The following is a 19610-nucleotide window of genomic DNA, read 5'->3' as shown; positions in this document are numbered from 1 at the left end:
ACTCAAAGTCACAAGGCCAGGACACCTGCACACATTCCACAACAGCAAAAATGCTACATTTACATTTACAAGGAAAATTAAACTATACTTGGATTGGAATTTTGAAAATTAACTTAAATGAGAAAACTTACACATTTGCAGCAAATTCAAAGGCTTCTATTGTGCAGCATTTGGGAAGCTTGAGCACAGTAGCGTTTCCGCTGCTCCCATTGATCACAAACTTTAGAAAAGTGGTGATTGAGCAACGATCCCCATCAATTTGATACTTACTCGCAAATCTGTCCATAGATTTTGAAAATTTGGACATTCAAACGCATCCCAAGGCCAGAACTCAATACATTCGTTGTCCGGGAAAAGGAGAGATTGCCAGCATGAAGGATTGAGGGTCGCCTTGTACCATGACTTGCACACAAAAGGGACATCCAAAAGCAGTGACTCCATTCCAACTTTCACCAACACTTTGACCAAGCAGTCCATTTGTAAGTCCTCCCATCTTCGTTCGTCCATCTGCAACAACGATTTAATATAACTACATCTATATACAGTAAATTAAAAAGAAAAAAAAAACATAAATTTCAAAAGAATACAAAGAAACCTGGGAAAACAATCATATGGTAATCCTTTTCCGATATAACAAGAACAAACAAGAGAATTAATTGATGGATAATTGTTCATTCAACTAGCACTTTCTGCAATCCAGCTACAAAAAAGTAGGAAACTAGTTACTAGTCCAGCAATAATATAGAGGCAACTACTTCACGAGGAAGGAATTCTATTATTTCCTTTTGGAAGGCAAGTAGGGCCCTTTAAAAATGAAAAAGAAAAAAGCAAGAGGCAACATAATATAGTGTTTCCTTTCGGAAAAGCAAGTAGGACCCTTTTTTTCAAAAGCAAGGGACTCGTTGACACCATCTCCTGAGCTAAAGCTAAGAAGGAATTACCAAAGCAAGCAAGGCCATAATTGTCCTATCACCAAACAGATCAAACTTCTGGAGGACTAAAAGAATAATGCCCCTAAATTGTTATGCATTTTTGTGGTGTTTGAGCCGTATCTACTTTCTATTAGAATTCACAACAAAATTAATTATTTTTAACGAAGAAGAATTTGTAGTTCCAAGTAATTGAAATCTATAATTATTTCAACATTACAATTTCCACAATATCAATTGAACAAAATAACTAAAAGAAAGGAAATAATTTAAATAAAAGATAGGAACAATTACAAGCCCTCATGAAAATAACAATCAAATAGTTCTTCATTCCTCATCATCTTCAAATTCATTGAACATGCCAACATCGAAGGGGATTGAACCTACCTCACAAACCAAATCATCAGTAAAAAAACCACCTACAAAGAAATTCTGGAAAAACAGAACCTTTACTAAAAAAGGATTTAGTATAGCCGGCATATATATTATATATATATATATGTATATAAAGACACGCCCCAACCCATGCGCCACGTGTCAAACAAGTACAGCCCACCGACCATACCATCTTTGTTTAAAAAATTCAAAAAATAAAATAAAAAAGGATCTAGTATAGCCGGCATATATATGTATATAAAGACAAGCCCAACCTGTGCGCCACGTGTCAAACAAGTACAGCCCACCGGCTATACCATCTTTGTTGAAAAAAATTCACAAACAGGAGTATAGCCGCCCGGCTACACCCTTTTCAAAGGCAATTTGGAAAAGCTGATTATAAATACCTTTTTTATTTTATTTATTTTATAAATATATATTATTTTTATTCAATAATACGTGAGAGTTATGTGTGTCTTGTTGAATTTTTGTAAAAAATAGGTGCATTAAACATGAGAAATATGTGTGTACATGTATAATACATTATTAAACGTTAAGGTGCTAGAATCTTTGTACGGATAACAACTCTGAAAAAGTAAAAAATGAAAAAGGGACAATAGATACTCGTGTAATGGCCTAATAGTAATTGATAGGGCTCTTGGGCTGTTGAGAAATTTAATTAGGACACCCAAACAATTTCACAAAAGACTTAGTAACTTGAAATTAATTATTTTCTGGACTTTTTCTATAAATTTTTTGCATTAAATAATAAATAAAATATCATTCCTAATTAAAGTAATTGAAAAAGGATAAGACATTACATAATTATATATATTGAATCAAAGAAGTAGCGAAAAAACAAAAGTAAAGAAACTAATTATACGTTTTAAAAATTTTTAAAAACGTAGAGCCGGTTGGCTATACTATTTATTTATTAAAAAAAGGATGCGCCAAGAGCAAAAGTGCCACGTTGTCAGACAAGTACAGCCGACCGGCTATACTATCTTCATTTTAAAAATTCAAAAAAAGCATATAGCCGCACGGCTATACTATTTCTTTCATTAAATAAAAGAGGTTCTAGTATAGTCGGCCGGCTATACTATTTATTTATATGTTTATAAAGACATGCCCCAGCCTGTGTGTGTCAAAACGGTACAGCCCATCGGCTATGCTATCTTTATTTTAAAAATTCATAAAAAGGAGCATAGCCGCACGGCTATACGATTTCTTCCAAAAAATAAAAAAGGATCTAGTATAGCCGGCATATATATGTATATAAAGACACGCCCAAGCTTGTGTGCCACGTATCAAACAAGTACAGACCACCGGCTATACCATTTATGTTAAAATAATTCATATAAAAAAAGTATAGCCGACCGGCGTTACTATTTTAAAAATAAAATAAACAAGGATTTAGTATAGCAGGCACATATATGTATATAAAGGCACGCGCCAGCTGTGCACCATGTGTCAAACAAGTACAGCCCACCGGCTATAACATCTTTATTTTAAAAATTCAAAAAAAAAGGGAGAATTGCCGCCTGGCTATACTATTTCTTCCAAAAAATAAAAAAGGATCTAGTATAGCGGGCATATATATGTATATAAAGACACATCCCAGCCTGTGCGCCACGTGTCAAACAAGTACAGCCACTGGCTATACCATCTTTGTTTAAAAAATTCAAAAGAAAAAGGGATAGCCGCACCGCTATACTATTTTTTTCTAAAAATAAAAAGGGATCTAGTATAGCCGTAATATATATGTATATAAAGACAAGCCCCAGCCTGTGTGCCACGTGTCAAACAAGTACAGCCCACCCGCTATACCATCTTTGTTTAAAAAATTCAAAAGAAAAGGGGTATAGCCGCACCGCTACTCTTTTTTTCAAAAAATAAAAAAGGATCTAGTATAACCAGCATATATATGTACATAAAGACACGCCCCAGCCTGTATGCGACGTGTCAAACAAGTACAGCCCACCCACTATACCATCTTTGTTTAAAAAATTGGATAAAAGAAGTATAGCCGCACGGCTATACTATTTTTTTCAAAAAATAAAAAAGGATCTAGTATAGCCGGCATATATATGTATATAAAGACACGCCCCAGCCTGTGCGCACGTGTCAAATAAGTATAGCCACCGGCTATACCATCTTTGTTCAAAAAATTCAAAAAAAGGATCTAGTATAGCCGCCTGGCTGTACTATTTGTATAAATGTATATAAAGACATGCCCCAGCTTGTGTGCCACGTGTCAAACAAGTACGTGAGAATTATGTGTGTTATTGAATTTTTGTAAAAAAATAGGTGCATTAAACATGAGAAATACGTGCGTACGTGTATAATATGTTATTAAACATGAAGGTGCTAGAATCTTTGTATGGGTAACAACTCTAGAAAAGTAAAAAATGAAAATGGGACAGTAGATACTCGTGTAATGCCCTAATAGTAATGGATAGGGCTCTTGGGCTGTTGAGAAAATTAATTAGGACACCCAAAAGATTTCACAAAAGACTTAGTAAATAGAAATTAATTATTTTGTGGACTTTTTCTATAAATTTTTTGAATTAAATAATAAATAAAATAGCAATCCTAGTTAAAGTAATTGAAAAAGGATAAGACATTACATAATTGTATATATATATTGAATCAAACAAGTAGGAAAAAAAAGAGAGTAAAGAAACAAATTATACGTTTTTAAAATTTTTAAAAACATATAGCCGGTCGGCAATACTATTTATTTATTAAAAAAAGGATGAGCCCAGAGCATAAGTGCCACGTGTCGAAAAAGTACAGAGGACCGGCTATACAATTTCTTATTTAAAAAAAAGGAAAAAAATGGGTATCGCCGCACGGGTATACTATTTCTTTCAGAAAATAAACAAGGATCTAGTATAGCCGGCTGGCTATACTATTTATATAAATGTATATAAAGACATACCCCAGCCTGTGCACCACGTGTCAAACAAGTACAGCCCACCGGCTATACCATCTTTATTTTAAAAATTCAAAGAAAAAGGAGTATAGCCACCTGACGATACTATTTCTTTCAAAAAATGAAAAAGGATGTAGTATAGCCGGCATATATATGTACATAAAGACACGCCACTGTGTGCCACACGTCAAACACGCACACCCACCGCTATACCATCTTTGTATAAATTTTTTCAAAAAAGGAGTATAGCCGCACGCGATACTATTTTTCTAAAAACAAAAAAGGATCTATTGTTGCCGTCATATATATATATAAAGACACGCCCCTTGTGTGCCTCGTGTCAAACAAGTACACCACCGCTACACCATCTATGTTTTAAAAATTCATAAAAAGGAGTATAGCCGCATGGGTATACTATTTTTTAAAAAGATAAAAAAGAATATGGTATAGCCAGCATATATATGTATATAAAGACACGCCCCAGCCTGTGTGCGACGTGTCAAACACGTATAGCCCACCGGCTATACCATCTTTGTTTAAAAAATTAAAAAAAAAGGAGTATAGCCGCACGGCTAGACGATTTCTTATTTAAAAAAATGCCACGTGTTGAAAAAGTGCAGCCGACCGGCTATACTACAACACAAGACTAAAGAATATGGAGAGAGAGAGAGAGGCTGGATTATTCTCTGGCTATTCAAACTAGCTTCCATTGATGGCAAATCCAATGCATTGCTCTCATCCATTGATAGGCAAGGATTGCATGTCTCATTGCTTGGATATTGAGATCAACGCCGTCACTGTATTCTCAATTCAATCATTGCATACCCATCACATAACGTACATTTATGCTATACTTGAAAGATGGCTAGTACCTTCAGATGGATCGGTAGTAGCATTTTGAGCCATGGACATATGAAACCAGAAGCAGCTGAGAAAGCATAGACTGCAAAAGAAGCCAAAGGATGCTAAAAGAGGCCATTGTTGTTTGACTTTCACCAATCGCAGTGTTCAAAATCGGCCTAGGCAGCGGCTAGGTGGCTATGTATCACTAGGCGTGCTTGAGGCGGCTAGGTGTTGCTAGGAAGGCGCGAGGCGGCTAGGCAGTTGCTAGGAGGGCGCGAGGCTGCTAGGTGGTGGCTAGGAGGGAGCGAGGATGCTAGGCGGTAGCTAGGCGGCTATGCGGGCGCCTAGGTGGGTTGTGTTTTTTTCGTCGCGAACCCGGAGGACGAAGCAGCCGAAACCAAAGACAACAAATCGAAGCTTGAGTTGATAGAGAAGCGAAATGGCTTGCCTGCAAGTGCAAGCTTCGTGTTAAGAGTATAGCCGCTCGGCTATACTTTTAAAATATTCCAATGTCTTTGAATCGGCAATAAAGAAACAAGGCCTTATTGGATATTTTGGACGACAAAATGTCAAATTGTGAAGAATGATGAATTGCCGAGCAGTTTGATGATGTGGAAACTAAGCCCTACTCATGTCATCAGAGAATCGATTTTTCAACATTGAATAAAATTGCTTTTAACTAAATTATATAAATTCACAGTTTGAGATGCAAATCAATGATCAATTGAAATTTTCCTCAGACTTGTATAGAATATTGAGAAGCCTTTTGGTGTTGTCAGTGTTGAATTTAGGAAGAAGAAAACAGGGGAAACATTGTTGTCAAACTGGTGCTTTTTCCTATACACTCAAAAAACTGTGAACAACTTTAAACCAACAATTCAGTGTTCCAATTTACGAATTTTGCTCATGGTTATAGTTCAAAGAGTTTCACATGCAAACAATGCTCAATAGCATCTCTCCTCAGACTAATTCCAATTTGAAAAAGTTGTTAAAAACCAAAAGATTCAATTGCTTAACCTTTAGATCGTAACATGATACAACTGGTTCATGAAAAAATAATCTAAATCAAGAAGAAAAAAAAAAGTTGATTATTTAAGTCAATTCTTCAAAATCGCATTCCTTATCATAATTGCATTCATCATCGTAATTGTATCCATTATATTTGTCATTTGCAACATATGAATCGTCATCTTGGCCTTCTCTGGCTTCAGCCTTTTCACTGTAACCATTACTTTCACGTTCAAACTCATCATCATGATTGTTCTTCTCATTTGACAGTTGCATATCACCAAGACTGCCACAATTAGACTTTGTGCCATCCTCAAATGCAGGTGCATAACCCTGATTTTACACGTGAAGAAAAGGATCAGATGAATCAAATTCCGTATCTATTAAAGTTCAGGCAATTACTCGCAGAGAGATACCTCCATTTTCTAAAACCTACCAGGATTTTTAACTAGGAACTACATTGCAAAATCATTATAAAATGACAAAAAAAAAACTTTGAACCATATAACTGTCCAATATTAGTTAACTGATCATTCGTGTAAACCACCAGATTGATTTTCAGATATCACAGTTTCATGTCTTAATCCATGCTTAATAATAATATACCATCTTCCAAAGATTATTTTTTTATGTATTAAGTTCTGTCCTGGAGTAGTTTGTGTGACTTGGATATACCTGTATTCCATTAAACAGGAATTTGATGTCTGCACACTAAGCAGACATTAAGAAAACAAAAAATATATTGAACAAGTAACATCATTTGACAATCGAAATTTAACGTGTCGTTAGATTTGATTGGCTTTTAGTCGCTTGTAGTTGTTGCCTCAGTGAACAAGATGCCCGGGTATAGCCGAACGGCTACACTGTTTTGAAAATGCGCAAGCAGAGTATAGCCATGCGGCTGCACTATTTGCTATAAAAGAAGCGTCAAACTCTTCCTTCAAAATTATAAAAGGCCATATGAGTCCACGAATATGTGGCAAATCACAAAATTGCACTCTCCCACACACACGTAGGAAACACATGGCTGCACACACGAGAGAGAGAGAGAGAGAGAGAGAGAGAGAGAGAGGAGTTTTATGCAAAGTGTGAGAGGGTGGGGAGGAGGGATGGTGATGCGATGGGTTTTGTGTGGGCGGAGGAGGCTGCTGCGCAGTATGGGTTTAAAGTTGTTAGAAGGGGCGGCAAGAAATGAGAAGAAAATATGTAAACATATATTAATTCTCTGTCTCTGTCTCTGTCTCTCTCTCTCTCTCTCTCTCTCTCGTAGCAGATGAAAAGCAGAGGCGTCTAGATTACGAAAAATCCATAGTCTGCATTACGAAAAATCAGCCTAGGCGGCCTGGGAGGGTCTGCGCGGCGCTAGACTGGTCTGGGCTACGCTAGGCGGGGCTAGGCGTCGCTAGGCGGCTCTAGGCGGGGCTAGGCGGCTCTAGGCGGCTCTAGGCGTCGCTAGGCGGGTCTAGGCGGGTCTAGGCGGCGCTAGGCGGATCTGGGTGCCAGGGTGGGTCTGGTTCTGTTCTTTTGTTCTTTAAGCCCATTATCAAGCATACGAGCATATCTAAAGGAGCCTATTACTCCCAGGTTTCACGTTCTTTTCATTTTGTTGGACTATCTTCTTATGACTAAACATAATTGATCTGCTAGGTGCACTTTCTGCTTATGATAATTAAGTTTTGGTTATTAATGAATCTGGAAATTCTGATATGCTTTAATGCAACTCTAGTAAAAGGAATATATAGTATACAACCAGAAAAACGTACAAGGAAAAGTCTTAAACTGTTAGGGCTGTGCATCTAAAATAATTGATTTCAGAAAAACTATCAGGAATAGAAATAAGGAGAATTGAAGCTGTCTAACAGGGTGTATAAATGAATTGGCTTGATTCTAAAGATTGAAGTAGCATATAGCTTTGTTTTTTTGGGCGTTGTAGCAAGAGCACTTGTTACAGAATTTTTTTTCACATGGTAAAGAAAGATAATTTCATCACTAAAGAAAATAAAATATGAGATGAGCACCTACATGCCATCAAAGTTAAATTTCCCTACAGATTTAACTAAAGTTTCAGTGATCATGTTTAAAGAAAGATTTTGTATTGGTTGAATTGCCAAAGCACTTCTTCGAATACTACATCTTAAATATTCAAGGCTAAATGATCAAAATGGCATTATGAAGTTTTCCTCTCAAATGAGGACTAGTATGGTTCAATTCATAATGGCACAAGATAAGACATCATGTGGTTTAGTCTTGTGATCTAGTTTTCATAAACAGGTTGTATTCTCCTCAAAAGTGAGAATATAGCATACATACAGTTGTGGGAATAAAGATGTTTTAAATGATAGCCTAAAAGAAACTTGAGCTTTAACCTTGTTAAAGAACATCAGTTTTTAAGAACTCTATTCATTTAAATCCTCTGCAGTTTGTTTCAAGAATATCATATTGTTTTTTGTTTAAAGAACAGTGACTTATTTGGTTTAGTTTTCAAGTGGTATAAAGTACATACAGTTTGGACACATAAGTATTTCAAAAGCACTCAAGGTACATGTCAGTTCTCATAATTTTGGTTCAGTTTTCAGTTTTGAAATCTCAAGATATGATGTCTGTTTGGATATCTCTTGTGTAGAATTTCATGTAAATTTGTATTGAATTTTTGGTGGATTTATAAAGTTGATACAGATGCACATAAACTTTCCTGACAGATTCTGGACTATGAGTAAAGATTAATGAATGACTCATCTGAAGCTTTTCACATGACCTGTAGCTTTTGCACGATGAACGTATATGTGTCTTCTCATAGACTGCAAATGTTCGTGGTTATTGAATATGGATTTTAATTTTGGCAAATTTTTAAGTAACCTTTGTTCTGGAAAAGTTTTGTGCTGGCAGGTTTTATGAAGTTAAGTTTGTAGGTTATTTTAGACCATTAATTAGACATAAAAAGACTCTAAATTTCTGTTATGTGAAGCTTTATGTCTCTAGTTTGATTCTAAATAATTTGAGGTTAGTCAAACTAATAAAGAAATTGTGTGAATTATTTAAAGCAGTACATCTTAAAAGTCGTATGATATTATCTTATCAACGTATACTAATTAATAACTATCATGTTTTAAAGTTATAAGGTTTTGGTGTATTCATTTCAAGAGTAACCAAGTAGTGAGTGTTTTGTCCAAGTGGGAGAAATGATGTATGGTTTTTGGACTTCACACTCACTGCCCTATTTTACAAGCTCATTAAGTTTCATTCACCAAAAGTTTTTCAAGTTGAGCCACTGCCCTAGTTTGTAAGATCATAAAGTTTTACTCACCAGAAGGTTGAGATATAGCCTAAAGTTAATTACAGCACATTTCGCATGCTCGTGAAGTTTTATTTACAACAGTTTTCCACTGTTTTGTTTTGGTTTTCTAGCTATTTAGTTGAAATTTAAAGTATGCATCAAATTAAGAAATTCGAAGTTATCCTAAGGTTAATTGCAGTTTTGAGTTATTTTGGTTTTGGTATATTTTACAGTATTAATATGGTTAAGATTATTTTTTTGTATGAACATATAGAACAAGTATGTCTAGTTAACATGTTCATATTTTTCATAAAGGAACTTGAAGGCATTAAAAATTAAAGTTAATAGGATGTCCTAAGGTTGTGATCGTTACTAAGCTTTCAGACATGATTTTATGCTCGTAAAAGAAAAGATAAAAGAAGAAAAAGTTACATTACTATTAAGGCTATGACTTACAATTCTTCTAATGCCATAAGGATTGTTTCTGGTTTGCTTAAAGGATTTGAAGGATAAAGGAATTTTAATAAGAAACTTTAATTTTGGAAACCATTAGGAATGTTTGGCTAACTGAATTGGTTCAAGATTCTCTTCAGGGTTTCAACATTGAAACAATAGAGAATTTCATGCTTTTAAATAGGAATTAATATGGTTTGTTAATTTCTTTAAAGATTTCTTGTGAATGTAGGACATAATTTGTGGTATTACAGTTGCTAACATCACAGTTTATGCATAAAGTTTTATCCCTTGACCACTGAATGACATTCACAGAAAGAATTTTCTTATTTGATAATTTTTGGGAGTCTTATGTATGCACGAGTTTTTAATAGGCCAGACTTGGCATTTGTCATCAGTGTGTTAAGTAAATTCCGGTCCAATGTTGGAAACGCTCATTGGAATGCAGTAAAGAAAGTGTTTTAGGTATCTGTAAAAGGCGAAGAGTAACATGCTGGTTTAAAAGAGAACTAAAGATTTTTGCAGGATGTCCTGAAGTACGTCGACCTCTAGTAATGTATTCTTGTTGGATGAAGGGGCAGTTAAAGGAGTCAAGGAAGCAACAGTTGCAGTTTTATTGTAATAATACAAGAGCAGTTTTATTCTAAAGAAACAATAAAAGATCTGTAGGTACCAAGCATTTTCTTGATGGTTAAAGAAAAGATCAAGGAGAGGCATCTCAAGATAGATTACAAAGATACAAAGTCTGTGGTTACATATCCACTTAATAAAGCTGTGCCAGTAGATGTTTTAAGAGCCATGTTGAAAGGATGAGGATCTTGGCAAGCATTCATTCAACAGACTTGATTAGTTCATATCTTGATGGCGTTCCATGTAGATGAAAGATTTGTGTACATGATCTTGGGGAATGTTTTTAAGTTTAAATGAACATTACTCCCTCTGGTCTTGCATAAGTACTTTCATCTGACAGGAATTTGATTATAGGACTTTGTTGTTGTGAACTCATGGCCATACAATACAACTGCGTTTGAGCTATAGATTGAGTGTTAGCCCTAGTGGGAGACCGTAAGCATAAATAAGGGCTTTACACTCATCCTAGTGGATTACAACTCAAATGCAGAAGTAGAGTCCATTTACAATTCACCTTGTTGCTCATACAGGTGCTGATACAAGAACAAATTTAAAAGCTTAAATGAATTATATTTTTCACTTGAGGTGGTGTAATATTTCAATATTTTTTTTCTGTTCTTTGGTGGGTTGGTTTTGTGTTCCTATGTGCAAGAGGAGGAGGAGACGCATCTTTTTTTTTTTTTTTTTTTTTTTTTTGTTCTCTCAGCAAACAAGAGGGCATGATCAAATGTCAAAATCTATAACAGAAATGCAATATCCAAAGAATGAAGAGAAGTCCAACCAAGAAGAACCATCAATGGATGAATATTGAATGCATAAAGATTAATCAAGATTCATGCGGAGTTGGCAGAGGGGAGGAATTGTCATCGTTGTCGTTGGTGTGGTGAGGTGAACATGTCGTTTGAGAGAGAGCCAAGAGAGGAGAATAAGGCGGGAAGCATGGAGAGGAATGGAATTAGAGGCATGAGATCTCTTCTTCTACGGAACTGACTTGTGCTTCCCAATTTCAATCTCAAGCTCAAATTTGCAGTAAAATTTTTTCAATTTCGGGTTTCAGACTTTCAGTCAATCGCAGTGTTTGAAAACTCGGCCTAGGCGGCTAGGCGGGTTGGCTCATTTTTTGGTACCGAACCTAGAGGACGAAGCAGCCGAAACCGAGGAAAACAAATCGAAGGTTGAGTTGATAGAGAGGCGAAATGGCTGTGACTGCAAGTGCAAGCTTAGTGTTCATGTTGAATATATTGAAAGCGTATAGCCGCGCGGCTATACGTTTAGAATATTCGAATATACTAATATTTAAAGAGAGTAGCCGAACGGCTATACACGGCAGCTATGCTCTTTATCTACTCAATTTTTTCATATCATTTAAGGGTTTAGGGCTAAAGTATTTTAGCCCATTGGGCTACAGTTATTTCTTCAATTATTTTATTTATACAAGCGACGTTGGGGAATGAGAATTTAAATTCTTTCTGATACATTCCATTCAAATATGTAAAATGTTGCTACTGGGGTGTGGATGAGGGTGAGGGTGAGGGTGAGGGTGAGGGTGAGCTAGCCATCAGAAGGGAATCTGCACGGTTCAATTCCCCAAGTCTTCTCCGCGTAGTCTTGGATTGTTCTGTCGCTGCTAAATATCCCTGATCCGGCTGTGCTAAGGATGCTCATCTGAGTCCACTTATTTGGATCCGCAAATGCTTTATCAACAGCAGCCTGTAGTCATATAGATTCAAATCCGATGCACCATAGTAAGTTATACAACACCATACTTCCAAGTGCATATATATGCTTTGGGTTGGGACTGCCAAGTAAACAGAAATAATTACCTGAGCCTCTAAATAGCTCTCAAAATCAGAACCAAGCAAATAAAAGTCTTTACCACCGTCCACAGTATCACATAGAGATTGAAAATAGTCCTTAAAGCCGAAATAGCCATCTCGGACCATCCTACAGATAATAAATATCACAGCAGAATTAGAACCTGGGGAAACAGTTCGCTCAGAACATTACACAATGGTAAAAAACGACACCAAACACATGCCCTCGAAAGAATCTGAAAATTCTAGACTGGTCACCCCAATCACTAACTGGCTAAGTGAGTAGGATTGAAGTGACTGTAATTGCGTACCTTATAACACGTGCACATTGCAGTGGTATTTTAGAAGATCCTTCCTCACGCAATTTGGGAACTTCATGAATCTTTGCCCCAAACAAAAACTGGAGAAAGCAAATTCTAAGAGAATTATCATTGCTATACTACAAAAAAGTATATACTATATACCAATCTAAAATCTTGAAATAGTGAATACACAGATTCCATCTTGCAGAAGTTACAGCAAAAGAAAATTTCAGTTGGTCTACAATACTTGACATCACAATCAGCTAAGCTGAATACAACTACTTGTGACGCTTTCAGCTAGTGAGTTTTGATGAGAGCAACTCTGATTAAGGACAATACCACAAGAAAATACTTAAATAGGACATATTTCTTGAGAAAAAGTTGCGGCAGAAAAGCGTACAGAAATAATTAAAAAGAAAGAAAATTGACTACATACCGTAAAGAAAACTAATTCCTCATTTGCAAGAGCTGCTTTGAATTCATTCTTTTCCAGTTTCTCTTTGATGAAATGTTGTAACTGCATAAAGAAAATTGGCCTAGGCGCTCGTGATTGTACATAATGGTGCAGTCCTCAACAATATAGCATATGCATTCATGGTTAGAAAACCTGCTAAATGAGGTAATACAAGCATCTGTCATGCAATTCTCAGTGTTTTACAACTAATATTTGGAGGCAGGAAGAGACAATCCGTTACATGTTTAAGTTTTGCAAAGATTTGTGGCTCAACATCTTCAAGATTGAAGTGATATAGTTACACGTGCCTTCAGAGTTCTTGAAAATTAGAAAACCAACCACCAAAATTTGGAAACTACTCTATAAAAGTAAAGAGATATGCAAATATAAACAACAGCAGACTTAATGGCAGAAAACTATAAAGATGTATCATAGGAGTGGCCTCAGTGTCCTCCTAAGAACATTGAAGAAATATTTTCCTTTTCCAACACCTGTTACAGACCAATTAGCAAAGGACTTTTGATACATACCTCATGGTGAGAGCTTTTAAATTCTGCAAAGACTCTCTTGAACTGATGAAAAGCTCGATAGAAATAGGATCTGAAGTTAGGCCCAAGCGTCTTCAGCAGAGGGTCATCAGAAAGGTTGTTTATGAACCGCAAAACATCAGATTTGTTGAGTTAATGTGAGATTATATTTTGTAAAAAGCAAAATAGGTCATTTGTCGAAAACAATTGATGCTGTCAGTGCTGACGGGATTTAAATTCCCGCGACAGTTCACAGATGGTCAGAATATTATATTGACTATATATCAACCTATCTGAAGTTCTGAACTACTACTACGAGTGTGGGATATCCAATATTACCTTCAAGAATGTGCATCTTGTGAATTGTCGTTGAACCCTTCAAGAACGAGCTCTAGGCGGGCGCTAGGCGGCTAGGCGGTCTCTAGGCGGTCGTTAGGCGGCTGGGCGGTCTCTAGGCGGTCGTTAGGGGGCTGGGCGGTCTCTAGGCGGTCGCTAGGCGGCTAGGCGGTCGCTAGGGGCCAGGCAGGCGGCTAGGCGGGTTTGGTATTTTTCCGGTGCCGAACCCGGAGGACGAAGCAGTGACTGAGAGAGCAAGTTCCGTCCTCTGCGAGTGCAAGCTTCGTGTCCGCCTTGAATATATTTGAAGCGTAGAGCCGGGCGGCTATACTTTTAAAATATTCGAATCCATTTAGAAAGTATAAATTTTTAAATACATTTAAAGAGTATAGCCACGCGGCTGTACGCTTTAAATATACAATTTTGTCATATTATTTTAGGGTTAAGGGCTAAAATACCCACACACACACACAAAAAAAAAAAAAAAAAAGAGAAGAAAGCTCCAACTGCACATCATATCTCATTGAAAAATCAACAAATTATTGTCCAACAACTTCTTATATTACTGTGACAAGAAGATGAACTAGGTATGCATAATGATAGAGGATGGTGATAGCTCCCTTTAGAAGGTATATGGTAGTTCTTTGTTAATAAGTTATAAAAATATGGAATGCAAAGTTTTTCCACATATAAAATCAGATTCACCTTGATATATCAATGGATAATGCCAAGTATATTAAGCAGCCGCCTTTTGTACTCGTGTATTCGCTGTGTGCACATCAAACATTGTATCTAAACTAACCTGCAGTTGAAAGTGACAAATTTCAGTGTAATCTATTAGGCATATAGCTTCAAGACAAAAGAGAAAAGATGAACAGGATAGAAGTTCTAAGAACTTGTGACCAAAACTTCACACCACTCATTGCTTCAATGTACTCAGCGAGCCTCATTTTGTTAACCTTCTTAACCTACAACATGAACATATATACAACAGATTTAAATAATAATAATACAAAAGAAGAGCCAAAAGCTTAATATATTTTTGGTTCCTAAGCAGATATCAAGCCTAGAGAGTACCATCATCCATTATTGTTGAAGGTCAGGATCTGCTGCAGAACAATCGCAAGCATATGTGATATTACACAAAATGTAGCGAAGGAAGTTAGAACAACCATTTTCCAAATTAAGCAAACATCTTACAATGAAATCAAGATAGGAACTTATAACAAGCCCTCATTAGAGTAACAATGTCCAAACACACAAGATGAACACCACACCACACCACACTCAACACACATAATTGCTCATTAGTGTTGTAAATATAAAAACATGAGATATCACTTAGTACAATCAAATAGTTCTTCATTCCTCGTCGCCCAAATCGCTGAACGATCGCCCAAATCATTGAGCATTTCATCCCACGTCTCATCCACATGCAAATGAAATGCATATCCATCAACAGGAAGAACAAAATTGTCCATACCACGAAGAAATTCAGGAAATTCAAAACCCTCGCACATAAATTTACTAATATGAGACGCAAGCTTTGATATTTCATCGTCGTTCTCATCGAAACCAAAACAATCTCTGGCGTCCAACATCACCAGATCTCAAGACCATCCCGATTAACTTTTGCACCCTTCAAATTTAAGTACTTGATATTAGGCACCAACTTCACAATTGACAATGCCTCACGTCCATGAACAGAGCCTTTGATTCTTGCAATGTTTTTGTATAATTGCAAGTATTTTCGCCAAATTTAAGCATGAACCCAATGATAACACCTCCAAATTTTTCCACTTGCCAATCAGCTCTAGTTCGTGTGGTTGCTGTCCAATACACCTCCTGGTAAACTCAAAGTCACAAGGCCAGGACACCTGCACACATTCCACAACAGCAAAAATGCTACATTTACATTTACAAGGAAAATTAAACTACACTTGGATTGGAATTTTGAAAATTAACTTAAATGAGAAAACTTACACATTTGCAGCAAATTCAAAGGCTTCTATTGTGCAGCATTTGGGAAGCTTCAAAGCAAGTAGCGCTCCGCTGCTCCCATTGATCACAAACTTTAGAAAAGTGGTGATTGAGCAACGATCCCCATCAATTTGATACTCACTCGCAAATCTGTCCATTCAACAAGCACTTTCTGCAATCCAACAACAAAAAGTAGGAAACTAGTTACTAGTCCAGCAATAATATAGAGGCAACCACTTCACGAGGAAGCAATTCTAGTATTTCCTTTTGAAGGCAAGTAGGGTCCTTTAAAAAAGAAAAGAAAAAAGCAAGAGGCAACATAATATAGTGTTTCCTTTTGGAAAAGCAAGTAGGACCCTTTTTTCTCAAAAGCAAGGGACTCGTTGACACCATCTGCTGAGCTAAAGCTAAGAAGGAATTACCAAAGCAAGCAAGGCCATAATTGTCCTATCACCAAACAGATCAAACTTCTGGAGGACTAAAAGAATAATGCCCCTAAATTGTTATGCATTTTTGTGGTGTTTGAGCCGTATCTACTTTCCATTAGACTTCACACAAAAAATTAATTATTTTTCAGTGGAGAAAATTTAACGAAGAAGAATTTGTAGTTCCAAGTAATTGAAATCTATAATTATTTCAACATTACAATTTCCACAATATCAATTGAACAAAATAACTAAAAGAAAGGAAATAATTTAAATAAAAGATAGGAACAATTACAAGCCCTCATGAAAATAACAATCAAATAGTTCTTCATTCCTCATCATCTTCAAATTCATTGAACGTGCCAACATCGAAGGGGATTGAACCTATTTCACAAACCAAATCATCAGTAAAAAACCACATACAAAGAAATTCCAGTAAAACAAAACCTTTACTAAAAAAGGATTTAGTATAGCCGGCATATATATATGTATATAAAGACAAGCCCCAGCGCCACGTGTCAAACAAGTACATTATCGCCACACCATCTTTGTTTAAAAATTCAAAAAAGGAGTATTGCCAAGACGACTATACTATTTTTCAAAAAAAATGGATCTAGTATAGCCGCATATATACGTATATAAAGACACGCCCCAGCCTGTTCACCTAGTGTCAAACAAGTACAGCCCACCGGCTATACTACCTTTATTTTAAAAATTCAAAAGAGAGGGGTATCGCCGCACGGCTATACTATTTCTTTCAAAAAATAAAAAAAGATCTAATATAGCCGGCATACATATGTATATAAAGACACGCCCCAGCCTCTGTGCCACGTGTCAAACAAGTACAGACCACCGCCTAAACCATCTTTGTTTAAAAATTGAAAAAGGCGTATAGCCGCACGGCTATACTATTTTTCAAAAAATAAAAAGGATCTAGTATAGCCGGCATACATATGTATATAAAGACACGCCCCCCAAAATTGCCACGTGTCAAACAAGTACAGACCACCGGCTAAACCATCTTTGTTTAAAAATTGAAAAAGCCGATAGCCGCACGGCATACGATTCCTTTCAAAAATAACAAGGATCTAGTATAGCCGGCCGGCTATACTATTTGTATAAATGTATATGAGGACATGCCCCGGCCTGTGCGCAATGTGTCAAACAAGTAGAGCCCACTGGCTGTACCATCTTTGTTTAAAAATTTAAAAAAAGGAGTATCCAAGACGGCTATACTATTTTTTCAAAGAATAAAAAGGATCTAGTATACCCGGCATAAATATGTATATAAAGACATGCCCCACCAGGCGCCACGTGTCAAACAAGTACAAACCACCGCTATACCATCTTTGTTTACAAAATTCCAAAAAACAACTATCCCTAGACGGCTATACTATTTTTTCAAAAAATAAAAAGGATCTAGTCTAGTCGGAATATATATGACTATAAAGACACACCCCAGGCGCTAATGTCAAACAAGTACACCCACCTGATATATCTTTATTTTAAAACTTCAAAAAGGAAGTATAGCCGCATGACTATACTATTTCTTTCAAAAAATAAAAAGGATCAAGTATAGCCGCATATATATGTATATAAGGACAGGCCCACTGTGTGCCACGTGTCAAACAAGTACACCACCCTATACCATCTTTGTTTATAAAATTTAGAAAAAATATAAAAAGGGATCTAGTATAGCCGACATATATATGTATATAAAGAGAAGCCCAGCCTGTGCTCTACGTGTCAAACAAGTACATCCCATCGGCTATACCATCTTTGTTGAAAAATTCAAAAACAGCGATAGCCGCACGGCTATACTGTTTTAAAATGCAATTTGGAAAAGCTGAGTATATACCCCCTTTTTAATAAATATATATATTATTTTTCTTCAATAATACATGAGAGTTATGTGTGTCTTGTTGAATTTTTGTAAAAAACAGGTGCATTAAATATGAGAAATACGTGCGTACGTGTATAATACATTATTAAACGTGAAGGCGCTAGAATCTTTGTACGGGTAACAACTCTAGAAAAGTAAAAAATGAAAAAGGGACAATAGATACTCGTGTGATGGCCCAATAGTAATGGATATGGCTCTTGAGCTATTGAGAAATTTAATTAGGACACCCAAACGATTTCACAAAACACTTAGTAACTTGAAATTAATTATTTTGTGGACCTTTTCTATAAATTTTTTGTATTAAATAATAAATAAAATATCATTCCTAATTAAAGTAATTGAAAAAGGATAAGACATTAATAATTATATGTACATTGATTGAAAGAAGTAGCAAAAAAACAAAAGTAAAGAAACTAATTATATGTTTTTAAAATTTTTAAAAACGTATAGCCGGTTGGCTATACTATTTATTTATTAAAAAAAGATGCGCCCGGAGCTGATAAAAGTGCCATGTGTCAAACAAGTACAGCCGACCGGCTATACTATCCTTATTTTAAAAATTCAAAAAATAGAGTATAGCCGCATTTACGACTATATGATTTTTAATGGCAATTTGGAAACGCTGAGTATATGTACCCTTTTTTATAAATATATGTATATATATTATTTTTATTCAATAATACGTGGGAGTTATGTGTGTCTTGTTGAATTTTTGTGAAAAATAGGTGCATTAAACATGAGAAATACGTGCGTACGTGTATAATACATTATTAAACGTGAAGGCCCTAGAATCTTTGTACGGGTAACAACTCTAGAAAAGTAAAAATTAAAAAAGGGACAATAGATACTCGTGTAATGACCTAATAGTAATGGATAGGGCTCTTGGGCTACTGAGGAATTTAATTAGGACACCCAAACGATTTCACAAAACACTTAGTAACTTGAAATTAATTATTTTGTGGACTTTTTCAATAAATTTTTTGTATTAAATAATAAATAAAATATCATTTCTAATTAAAGTAAACGAAAAAGGATAAGACATTACATAATTATATATATCGAATCAAAGAAGTAGCAAAAAAACAAAACTAAAGAAACTAAATATACGTTTTTAAAATTTTTAACAACGTATAGCCAGTTGGCTATACTATTTATTTATTAAAAAAAGGATGCGCCCAAAGCAAAAATGCCACGTGTCAAACAAGTACAGCCCACCGGATATACTATCTTTGTTTTAAAAATTCCAAAAAAAGGAGTATAGCCGCACGGCTATACAATTTCTTTAAAAAAAAGGAATCTAGTATAGCCGGCATATATATGTATATAAAGACACCCCCCACCTGTGCGCCACGTGTCAAACAAGTACAGCCCACCGGCTATACCATCTTAACCCTTTTTTTTATAAATATATATATTATTTTT

At 35.8% G+C, this 19610-nt stretch overlaps 1 protein-coding gene and 1 long non-coding RNA gene across 2 annotated transcripts; both read right to left on the bottom strand.

The window, feature by feature from the left end:
- Window positions 1-11782: 11782 nt before the first annotated feature.
- Window positions 11783-13691, bottom strand: LOC148919924 (alpha-glucan phosphorylase, H isozyme-like; the record flags this gene model as incomplete). The annotated part of the gene is made up of 5 exons (XM_089044491.1): window positions 11783-12157; window positions 12271-12391; window positions 12573-12661; window positions 13000-13080; window positions 13548-13691. Coding segments are annotated over 5 exons (594 nt in total), but the record flags the coding sequence as incomplete, so codon positions are not given.
- A 1351-nt stretch (window positions 13692-15042) lies between these two features.
- On the bottom strand, window positions 15043-15915 carry LOC148919923 (uncharacterized). The gene is made up of 2 exons (XR_016124722.1): window positions 15864-15915; window positions 15043-15757 (listed from the first exon to the last, which is right to left on the bottom strand). It is a non-coding gene; the product is annotated as an uncharacterized LOC148919923 (long non-coding RNA).
- Window positions 15916-19610: the final 3695 nt, after the last annotated feature.

Source organism: Prunus mume, linkage group LG2 (assembly GCF_029339155.1).
Source record: "Prunus mume cultivar Tortuosa linkage group LG2, ASM2933915v1, whole genome shotgun sequence".
NCBI classification, from domain to species: Eukaryota; Viridiplantae; Streptophyta; class Magnoliopsida; order Rosales; family Rosaceae; genus Prunus; species Prunus mume.
The sequence above is the reverse complement of the archived record's forward strand: the minus strand, read 5'-3'. Positions and strand labels throughout refer to the sequence as shown.